Source organism: Nilaparvata lugens, chromosome 5 (genome assembly GCF_014356525.2).
Source record: "Nilaparvata lugens isolate BPH chromosome 5, ASM1435652v1, whole genome shotgun sequence".
Classification (NCBI taxonomy): Eukaryota; Metazoa; Arthropoda; class Insecta; order Hemiptera; family Delphacidae; genus Nilaparvata; species Nilaparvata lugens.
Genome location: NC_052508.1, coordinates 10,999,076 through 11,011,455, shown reverse-complemented (window position 1 = coordinate 11,011,455; position 12,380 = coordinate 10,999,076). Strand labels below are relative to the sequence as shown.

At 36.1% G+C, this 12,380-nt stretch overlaps 1 protein-coding gene across 1 annotated transcript in view; it reads left to right on the top strand.

Moving 5' to 3' along the window:
- The window catches only part of LOC111046500 (exocyst complex component 7), a 48,886-nt gene that overhangs the window by 25,334 nt on the left and 11,172 nt on the right, over positions 1-12,380 (top strand). The window contains exons 6-9 of the mRNA XM_039427661.1: positions 4,812-4,876; positions 6,032-6,132; positions 8,545-8,729; positions 10,648-10,827. Of these exons, the coding sequence (XP_039283595.1) occupies positions 4,812-4,876; positions 6,032-6,132; positions 8,545-8,729; positions 10,648-10,827 (531 nt within the window). The remainder of the gene's footprint in view (positions 1-4,811; positions 4,877-6,031; positions 6,133-8,544; positions 8,730-10,647; positions 10,828-12,380) is intronic.

Sequence of the window (12,380 nt, the reverse complement as noted above, 5' to 3'; positions counted from 1 at the left end):
CAAAATCGTTGGTGCCGTTTTTGAAAAAATCGCGAAAAACCCTATTTTTGGCAACATTTTTGCCATTTTAGCCGCCATCTCGAATTGCATTTAATCGAAATTGTTCGTGTCGGATCCTTATATTGTAAGGACCTCAAGTTCCGAATTTCAACTCATTCCGTTTATTGGGAGATGAGATATCGTCTACACAGACGCACATACACACACACCTACACATAAAACCACCTTGAAACGTATAGAAATTTAGAAATTGGGGTACCTTAATTTTTTTCGGAAAGCAATACTTTCCTTACCTATAGTAATAGGGCAAGAAAAGTAAAAATTAGCGATTGAATTATAAATTATAATACCCAGTCCACACGTTGCCCCAGTAAATTGACCATGTTGGTAAGCTTGGCCGCGTTTGTCTTGCCATCTACACTGCAATGTGACCAGTGCCTCATCAAGGCCAGCGGTAGCCAGCGACATATCTTTTATTTCTATTTATAACACAATTATTCACATGAAATCACTTGTAAGAGCAAATCTTAGTGATGTATGAAACGTCAACTTAACCCTTAAATGCATGATTTTCCACTTTCATCTGAAATAATTATTTTCATCTCTAGTATATCAGTTATATCAAGGGAAAAATATTAAAAAAATCCCACTTACCATAACATATTTTATAGATCATTTTTTGGTATGATGCACATCTGCATCATCATGGAGTGAAGATCTATAGTTTCATTCACTAGTTTTTCCACTTATGAAACCTAATTTTTACTTTATATACAAGATTCAGATGTTCAATACTGTATGATGTGTGATTAAAAAAAAACAATAAATTTCAAATATTTCCTATATTATGTGAAATAAAAATTATTTACAGATAATAAAAAAACTAAATTTATGAATGATTTTATTATGGCAATGTGCTGTTTTAGCCATAGTGGTATTGGTCAAAACAGTTTCTCTCTTGATTGATGCACAAGTTTACATTGCACTTTCTGCATTTGAAGTAGGAGAAGCCTGGACAACCTGGAAGTTTGCATCGAAGTCGACTTTCATTGTTGTAGGCAATCCGATGATCCACCCCATCTTTGCGGACATCTATAGTTGGTTGAGGAGCTGCTGGTCCTTTCTTCCTCTTCTTATCCATGCCTGCCTGTACATCTGATGAGGAGGGTCTGCCTCTCTTAGGAATATCCTTGTGGCCAATTTTGCACAGGGTCACTGCCACTTCTTCTCTGAACTTTGTTTGGATCATGGTGTTGCCATGAACTCTTCGGTACAGCAGCCATGCATTCACACATGTCAGATCGATCAAATGGTGGAATATTCGAAAATACCATTTTTTTGACTTCATACTAATTTTGTGTGTGGCCATCATCATATCCAAAAGATCTACGCCTCCCATGAATTTGATGTAATCTTCCACTGCCTGTGGGCGTCTCACCTCAATTCTCTGTTTCAGCTTCCTATCATATCGAGAGCATCTTCCAATTGGGTTTTCCCCAGTGAATGTGGAGGCTAAATTGACAACCTTGTTATCTATCCAGGTCACAACTGAAACTTCAGTCCCATCAATCGTAGCTGTATTTTCATAAGATGTCCCCCGTGGTTTCTTTTTCAGCAGCTTGTCTTCTGGAAGTTTGAGGCCAGGAAAGCGATTTCTTCTTATGGTCCCCAGAGAATGAATTTTCTTAGTTTCCAAATGAAGCAGTAGAGGAAGGGTTGTATAGTAATTATCGAAATAAATTTGATAATGTTGGTTTTCTGGAACAATCCGAGACAGCCGCAGAACAACATTTGCTGAAGCCCCAAGATCAGGCTCATTGGGCAGCATTTTTGAATTTTCCTGGCCAGAATAAATTTCAAAATTGTAAGCAAATCCTGTTATGCCACTCAATACAAAAAGCTTGTAGCCCCATTTATGGGGCTTCATTGGGTTGTACTGTTTCATATAGTGATGTGCTTTTGTAGCACACACTTGTTCATCGACGGAAAGTTGGGCTTCCAAAGGGACAGATTGAAATTTTTTACAAAGATGGTCTATTACAGGCCTAAGTTTGAACAGCCGGTCATGCTCAGGATGATTTCTGGGTTTACATAAGGTCTGGTCGTTGAAATGAAGATATCTTCTTATATTTTCGAAGTCATTCACTGACATGGTATTAGAAATGACAGGATTCCCTATATTACCATTCCAGTAGTCTCTGATGTTGTTGAGTTTTACAATTGACATCATGATGAGAATTCCAATGTACTTTCTTATCATTGGGACAGTAACATGAAAGGGCCGGTTGGGATCTTTTTGTACACTATATTTTATTGTCTCTGCTACAACTAACTCTAGGAATTCATCATTTACAAAATAAGAGAAAAATTGTGTGGGTGTTTGTAGTTCTGCAATACTTGAAGGCAGATCTGTACTTCCCGAAAAATCAATGTCTTTTGGAGCTTGAAACTTCTTGCACTTCCACAGAGTTTTCACTGGACCACTTTTACTATTTGTAGAGACATTTCTCTTACCTGTGTTGCTGCTTACCACTCCTGAAGGCCCAGGTTGAGGTTCATTTGAGGCATCACTTGTGGGTTTAGTTGTTGAGCTCTGAGAAGATGTGGGTTCACAAAAAACTAAACTGTTCTCTGCTAATTCACGACACTTAGTCACAGAGATAACTTGTCTATCGTCTGTGGCATAGTTATCCTCTTCATCTGTATCTAATTCACTGTCAATCGGAATCTCAAACTCGGTGTCTAAAATCAGCTGCACAAGTCTATCATCATCATAGTTCTCGGTATCTATCCTTATTATTTCATCCATATTATTTATTGTTCATGAATAACACAGTCAAGTTGAATTGAAACTCATAAAATAACTGAATATCAGCACCAAATTCACAATAAAACAGTTCAAAGCATTGAGAAACTGAAATCACAATAAGTCTAGCTGTACAAGTCTATCATCATCATAGTTCTCGGTATCTATCCTAATTATTTCATTCATATTATTTATTGTTCATGAATAACACAGTCAAGTTGAATTGAAACTCACAAATAACGGAATATCAGCACCAAACTCACAATAAAACTGAAATCACTGGGAAACTGAAATCACAACAATCCTGTAGACATTTGTAAACAAACTCCTAACCTAGCTCCCAACTGCATGGTGATGCATATCTGCATCACACATGTTTTTACTGAAACAGCTGTGAGGTTCATTCTAAATCTCAAATTAAAATTGAAAATATATTGATGATATTTGAAAATTGAAAAATAATTTACTGGCCAATAATTTTAATTCCAAGTATTTTTTAAAAATTGTTCAAAATGACAATTTACGTAGAGCTCTGAATGGTGAAAGAGGCATCTGGTTCATTCAATTTCGAGGTTTGTATGCTATCTTGTGGCAAAGGAAGGAACTACATTGATAGAGTATATATAGAAGAGTGCTAGAAGAATGAATCTATAGATATACGCTGCTTTCTGTAGTATCTGAATGGAAAGATATGGTATGATGCAGATCTGCATCACCATGCATTAAAGGGTTAATATAAATGGAAACAATGAAGAATTTATGAATAGATGAATGGATGATACATATTAAGATATTAAAACACTCCACTCATATGGGCTACTTTTTACAAATTAATAAAAACAATATGAAAACTTGTATTAAATATTATTACTAAATAATATCGGGGCACAAAGCTTCGCTCGTTTTATTTATTGACTTTTGATAAACCGAACACAAATTCTTTGAAATGATTGGGGAAGTACTAACAGGCACAGCCCAAAACTGTTTCTTTCCCGAATTTTGATTTATACACTATAAATAGTCCAGAAAGTAGGTTATGTTCCATACACTTAAATTCAAGTTCAATTTTCTGTTCAAAACATTTGAAAACAAAAAAATTATAATTTAGATTATATACAAACCAAATTGAATAACACTCACTAACACTTGAAATTGTCAAATAATGATCAACTTTGAAAATTATGATATACTCTAGTTTAGGAGGATTATCATGTCATGTCAACAAATCAGATTATGTTGATCAAATTGATTATGATTACACAGCTGGAAATAATTCTGTCTCTCTCCCATACAGGCACACGCATCGTCTGTTATCGAGAGACGACGAAATTATCATCTGTTTTCCAAGGATGAATTATCCCTTTAATGTCGTTCAGCGAGTTTTCCAAAGAATGAGTCCTAGTGCAATCGAATCTTTATATCATAAACCTACTATGTTCCAAATTTCGTAAAAATCGTTAGAGCCGTTTTCGAGACCCGTAAAACATAAATAACCAGATATAAAAATAACCAGATATACGAGATAAATACAGAAATTGCTCGCTTAATATAATAGGATTAGGATATTTATAGCATTAAGTTTCAGTGAGATTTTTTCAAAAGTTCCTCAATTTTTCAAGTTATGGGCAAATATTCAAGAGACTATAATTATTTAAAGCTTTCTTTGAAACGATCATGGGTAGCAATGTCTTGAATTCTTACTGACAAAAATCTTTGCATTGGTAGTCATAAGAGACCTGCATTCAAATGTACTGCGTTTTATATGAACACTGATAACAGTATATTTTTCAATTGTCGTAGGCCTATTGAAATTTTTAATTAAATTTAATATGTAAATAGATTTGTGATTAAATTTCAATACTTTACAAATTTAGAAAGTTCAAATTTGGTTGAGACAAGATCTATAGAGATATATTATTGAGTTGCAACCTTGCAACCATCTTTATCTATTGCAATATATTTATCATATGTATTTTTATTTACAAATGTTTTTAAATTTTTTTAGAGAACCAAGTACCCCCAAAAGCACGAGGCTGCTGGGCGTAGAGCTTCAAAACGGCTTCAGCATGTGTGAGTAGACATTGCATCTTTCAAGCTTGCTTATTTCTTTATACAATCCCGTTATTACTCTTTCAACAATTCCAGTGATTCTTATATCCAGTTATGTTACTATAGTCTGTAAAAACCTTAATTTGCAACATTGCTCTTAGGGAGTACAGCGCTGCCAGATTTCACTGAATCCAGAGAGCCTGTGAAATAATTGTGTGAGAGAAAGAGCTAAAATGGAGCCTTTTTGATAGAATTACTATAAAATCGGCAACAGTGTGCTCCTATTGTTGTATGGAAATAACATTGGCCGTAAAGCCCTGCTCTGCAAACTAAGGTTTGCACTGACTTTTGAGTTTGTACCGTAAAGCTGCGTACACATATTCGCGCTTCCAACCCGCACCGAGCACGCTCCTCCCTCGTACCGCCCTCGTTCCGCCCTCGTACCATCATCGAACCACAGTCGCTCCTCCCCCGCACCCATCATGAACGTTACGGAAGATGTTAGATCTTCTCGCGTTCCCCGGTCGAAACACTGTTGCTCCCCGGTCGATCATCAATCGCTCTGCTGGAGTGACGTTCGGTCTTGGAGCAGAGCGAAAGTCTGTACGCACCTTAAGGTTCGGTAGTAAATTATACATGTCGGTAGTAAATTATACGTGAATTAAAAATTATACATGAATTACGTATTATAAAAATAATACGTAATTTTTCTAGTACATATACTGAAATTAATTCACTTCTACTTTACCTGAAACACTCTTCGTGGAAGCAAATAAACTCGTGACATGCAATTATTTATATATTACATACGACTTATGTTGATGTAATCTGTACAAGTCTTCCATATAATTATGGTACAACTAAGTAGAAAGAGACAACATACTGTGTTTGTATTTTGTTATGACACAACTCTATACAATTGCAGAAACTGTTTTAGTGGTACAATACACTCTTATTAATCTAATTACAGGACTGTAGTTACATGTTGAAACCAACACATCTATAGGCCTACACATCTGAATTGGGTGGATTTCAAAACGAAAATGCAGTCTTGTAATTAGATTAAAAGTAAATTTGACAACTAAAACCGTGTTCTCAATTATGGACAAGTTCCACTACATCAATTAATGTATCCAACAAATTCCATATTTAAACAGTGCTTAATTTATGTTACAGATTCGAGAAGAAAGCAAACAAACTAATGATGAAAGCCTCACAGACTTTGGAGCAATCAACTGGACTTACACTGGGCAATCGCAGAGGAGTCTTGCATCTGGGTGAGTGATTCAAATTCATGTTGTATTGCCAATTATTACTGATATGATTCTTTAATTCTCGCCTTCTGTTTCAGGAGTGAAATAATTCATTGAAAGACTCTTTATTTTTGTTCACCCATAGTGGACTCTCATATTTGAAGTATGGTTTGTTATTTTTGTTTCTAATTGCTTACTCATCTTTGTATTTGATTGTGTATGTATTGCGACGTGGTTAGGTGGTAGAATGGATTCCAAATTGGGGCTTTGGCACACTAAAGCAAAGCTTGTGTTTCATTTCGTGACCAGCTTTTTTGTAGCAACTTAATCAATTATATGCCCGCGTCCTAAACTTGTTGTCCAAAGCTTCAAACTTCATACAGTACTAACAGGTAACACGTACTTTGCACCGTGGAAAATTATGTGTTTTAAAATGCAATCTCCTTATGTCTTGGAAACATAAAAAATAGAATAGTTATTTATTATTTTGTCCAAATTACGTGGATAATCTTCATTACAGTTGAAAATTCTCAGCAAAAGTGTTATTGGTCTCAAATTCATGAGTCGCGTGTGCTACCAATTAAGTTGAGGAATAACTTGGAGAAAGCTCTGTTTGGTTGGGTTTCTATAGTTACATATATTTTAAATCACAAATTGAACAAATTTGTTTTGATCATTTAATTTATATTAATTGATTAATAAGAATGAAAATAGGTCTATAACCATCCTCGGTTAATTCAGAATCTTAATGTAAAATTGCAAGTTAATCAGTTCATTAGTTCGTACTTGATTACGCGTCAAACGTGAATTTCCTATCCCGTACATGTATAGGGTGCGGCAGCGAAACTTCCTTTTTCAAAGTAAATAAAACTCTTGGATCAGATAGGTTGTATTTATTTTTTGTAATGTAGACACATGCATAAAGTTTTGTTTCAATTAGGTTTGTATATCAAATCAGGTAGGTAACGTCCCCCCTTCATCATACACTGTGTAAACCGATTTCTGGCGTTTGTCATGACTCCTGCCAGCATTACAATTGTTATGTTAGCAATTTATCCCCTGATTGGTCCTCGAATCTTGTAGGATTCTTGGAAGGTTCACATAAATAAGAAATTTCAAAAACCCCCATAGAAAAAATCATAAGAGATCGGGCTGGCCACTCCAAATCGCTCCTAATTCAGATGAGGCTTCCTGGTGTTACCTCAATTAAGGGGTCAGAATACAAGGGGTCCAAGTGACATTTTTCATTTTTTTGAGTTATCTACAGTAATAGATAGCTGAAAATGGTAAAAATCTAGTATACAAGAGGCATAGGCGTAAGTCTAATCAGTGCTGACATCTGGTGTAAAATGTTTAAACTACATTTTCAAACAGCTGTTTATTTGATTAAACAAGGGGTCCAAGTGACTTGGATCCCTTGTTTACAGAACAACGATTGCTCGTATCCATTAAATTAAATTTAACCTTGATTAAGCCATGTCACCAAGCAAAATATACCTCAAGAACAAATTAGAGAATCAGATAATAATGCAATGAGGTCATTAATCATTGTTCAATTTCTGGTAAATTTGATAGATTTATGTGTAGCTGGACAATAGAGTTTTGTTTGGTAAAAAATGATACTTCTTATCACTATGTAGCTGATAACTGAGAAAGGAAAGCAATTTGAGACATGAAACTGTACGTTTGATTTGGTAAAACTATACTGAATAGTTATAGGAATAGGTGAATATAATTTCTATATTCATTTCATGAATGAAGAATTAATTAATGTAAGTAAACTTTAGACTCAATTTTCTCGAAACTAACAATATGTCACTTGGACCCCTTGTATTATAACCCCTTCAATTGGAATCACGTTCAGAGAGTTCCTGTACAATTGCCATCTTGTATGGATGGAAATGAAGATCATCATGAAGAATTCGTCTCACAGAACGATCTTAAAGTCGAAGAGCAGACGCATGTATGCGCGCAGAATGCTGTGGTGATCGCAACATTGAAACTCTCACTGCTTCAATGTTCTCAGGTGACCTAATGGGCCGCAGGACTTCAGTTCTTCGTCTTGTCGCACTTGCAGCTTGTCTGAACCTAGTGACTCGCGTAGCAATTGATTTCCGGTCCGGGACAGTAACCAAAGCGGCTAAATTAAAACGATTTTGAAATGCGCGCTGGGTTGTGATCTCAGAAAAATCGCTCGAAAAATAAGTTTCAAGGCCGATGCATGCTTCTCATTGTTCCAATGCCTGATGGCGACTGAACATGTCGGGAAGAAAACTTTATGGTCTGGCCTCTCTAATGAGACCAATAATTTGCTCTACTACGACATCAGCTAACTGAATGGCGTTCAGTTTTGCTGCTGTACCCTGTATACGTCAATTCCTTCCTTTATTTATAATATTATTGATGAAAATGCATCATATTCTATTTGTTTTGTAGAGAACAGAGAAGACGTAGTGGACGAACACGAGATGGAGAACTATTTGGTGTGTGTGATGGCGCTACAGCGACTGATGCAGAACGAGCGACATCTGATGGCGGGCATCATTCCACTCTCGCAACAGAGTTACGTCTTCCAGAAAATCATCAAGGACTCCATGGACGTCATTGTACAGGATGGAGAGGTGAGTTATCGGTATTCAATCCTCTGAACTTTTCAAATTCGATCAACTCAATAATATTGTTGTAAATGTGATTTTGTAATTAGCACTTTATTCATTTAAAAGTTTACATTCATGAACAAGATAAAAATAAAATATTACATCAATTTGGAACGTTCATCACAAAACTCTTTGAACTTGTTATCTATTCATAGATAACAGTTCGTTGCCAAAATAGTCACTTTGACAAACCATGCTCACATTATACAGGGTTAGGCTACATCAATATCATAGAGAAAAGGTAGCATATTGAGATATACATAGTATAGGGCGTTTATGTCCAACATTTCATTGTTAATTGTAAAATGTTCCACTTTGTAGTCCTTATAATTATTTTTGTGAAGATATGTGACGCTGGTAGTCTCTCATACTGGCAGTTCTGTCACTCTCACCCCAACAAAAAAGTAGTAATAGACTAGAGTCGACAGTAATCGGCTTGAGTTAAACAAAAAATGAGCTTGACATTACATAACGACCTATACCATGGGATATAATAAATGGTATCTTCTCTCTATGATAATATTCAGGTTCGCTTACTGAATATTGATACATTTTCTGAGGTTGATACAGGAGTGTATCAGTTCGTCAAGTTCTCAGCTCATCACGTACCTATTGTGACCATTTTCCTGAGATACTGAAACAAATGGGAAGTTGAGCCATTCAGCTCGTCAAGTTTTCGTTGCAAGCTGATACACTGTCAGCTACACCGTTGCACATTAGTTAGGGATACCACGTTATAATGGTAGTAGAGGAAAATAGGAGCACAGCGTTGCCGATTCTCTGCCTAGCCACTGCCCTCTATAGAGGATAGCTGATACCGGTATTTATGAAGTGAAATTAACTGTTAATTCTTGTTTAGAATAATCAATTTTATCTTATTCGCCAAGAACAAATATTTTTCAATGATTGAATAATGAGTTTTTTTTATATTTGAGATTGATTATTTTGCTGATTAATTATATTTCTACATAGTTGAAAACGATCTGGCAACATTGCAGAGTTTGAAAAGGATGATGCTATCTGCTTTGTCGAATGATAGACAAGGATAGCAACATCAATGTTAATTGACCGAGCGAAGTGAGGTCTAAGATTCAAGTCGACGGTTTGGCATTTCTCTTAATGTTTAAATGTTTATATGTTGCACATTTACGGCGAAACGCGGTAATAGATTTTCATGAAATTTGACAGGTATGTTCCTCTTTTAATTGCGCGTCGACGTATATACAAGGTTTTTGGAAATTTTGCATTTCAAGGATAATATAAAAGGAAAAAGGAGCCTCCTTCATACGTCAATATTACCATAAAAATCAGACTATAGAATTATTCATCATAAATCAGCTGTCTAGTGGACTATAATACTACCCGTTCAAAAACATCGAACATCTTGAAAATGTATCTTTTCATCAACGTTGTAGACAGTTGACTATAATACTACCCGTTCAAAAACATCGAACATCTTGAAAATGTATATTTCCATCAACGTGGTAGACAGTTGCAGCCAGACCTGATAACAGCGCTCACACTCACATTCCGGGACGACACGTCACGGTACGATAGGACAGAAAGCTCTATGTTTATTTAAGATTTTTTCTAGACATTTTAAATTGATAAATTATTTATTAATTTTTGAGAAAACATAACAACAGGTCAATGTAACTTACTGAGCGCGAGGTCTACTGTTCACAGAACTACTGGTAAGATACTGTCATCATAACGTGGACCTCACTAAGTCCACTATAGAAGGCAATGGAAAACTGAAATCACCGTTTGCTGGTAGAGCCACAAATTTATCTATCTTGTATGATTTTTGTATATTTTTCAAAGTATACTTGAATAGAATAAATCAAGTGCAACATTTTTTTAATATGAATTGTGTTTTCAGAACATAGCAACGCGAGCGAAACGCTGCATAAGCCGGCAGGACTTTGGTGCCGTGTTGGTTGTGTTTCCCATAGTGAAGCATCTACTCAACATGAAGCCTGAGTTTGAGCGAACGGTGGAGGGGTGTGACTACAACGTGAGATCCCAGTTCACGTCTATTCTCAACACACTGCATAGCACGGTAATTCCGAACCACTATATAGTTTTATATAAAGGGTGAGATCACATGGAATGTGCAACTACACGTCAGATCATGCATGAGCCGAAAAACAAAATTTGAAAAGTGCCATTGAAACATGTTGTGACTTGCATGTAGCTGCTCACACTGAACGCAACCAGCAAGTGCATGCGTTCAGTGTGAGTGTTCCTATTGCTCTTTCCACATTTTGTTTCTTATCTGCACGCTTGGTCATGCTTAACCAAGCTTGCATTTGTACATATACGCATCCAATGTGATCACACAGTTATATTAAGGATGACAACTCCTTGATCCTTGAAGAACTGTGTTGTATACACCCGAGATTTTTCATTTTATTGTCGATATGCAGTCAAATTGTTTACACAAGCACGTTTCACACAGGGACATGTGTTAAGGTGCGAACAGACTTACGCTCTGCTCCGCAAACGAACGATACTCGAGCAGATCACAAGATGATCGCAGGTCGAGCAAGAGCGGAACGCGATCAGAGCGTGTAACAAAGCTCGAGCTTGGCAAGTTCCTAGGGCGAACTAACCAATAGTTGCGCATTCGCGGTCAACGTTTTTGTTGAATCAGTTACGATATCTTTGTTGGCATATAAAATTATCAAAATTGAATAATGTTAAATTAGAAAAACATATTTTTTAATAATAGGTACCAGCATATTAGAATTTAGAAGAAAGAAGCCAAACTCCTAACCAAGCCTTTCACCCTTCAAAACATTGACAGACATAACCTTTTTTGTAATAAAACATCAACATAATAAATGCAATAAACATAAAAATATTATCATCAATTTATTATGTAAAAATAATGTATTATTAGGCTACCCAGCAATCCCCTGGTCAGAATATTTTATTCAGTTTTGTCACCCGATCAGCTGGATTTAACGTTTCACAATAGTGAGGTTAGGTTGTAGCGAAGTCAACTATAAGACGAGCGCGCGATCATTTATTTATTTATTTATCATCATCCTTCAAACCTCTAGCGAACCCTTGCGTAACATCTCGCATAACGTTCATAATCAGAGCATGTTTGGAGCGTGTTCGAAGCGCGTATATCTGTACGCACCTTTGCACAGGGACAGCGGCTACTAGTTGTTAGGGGAACGCGGAATTGAAAATGTCCGCGACTCGAATATACATGGAATTTCCAATTCCGTGTTCCCGCGACAGCTAGTGGACGCTTGATTGACGCTATCGAGTCGTGTAATTACATCGTGTTTATCAAAGCTGACGATTACTGTGAATCTGGATATTGAATTTATTAATTCCATCCCTTTATACATTTACAAAATCAAATCAATGGTTGGAAAAGAATCAACATGATTAAATCCAAACATGTTTATCTCTCGAATTTTTATAATTGTGACTTATGATAAAGATAATATGTGTTTATTTTCTTATATTGCTATTCGGATAAGAACTTATTTTGTGAAGAATAGCATATTACACTAAGGGCCGGTTTCCGAGCTCGGGATTTAGCCAAGTTCTAGACTTTTGGATTTCAGAAAATTGGCTTTCCGAAACGGGGCG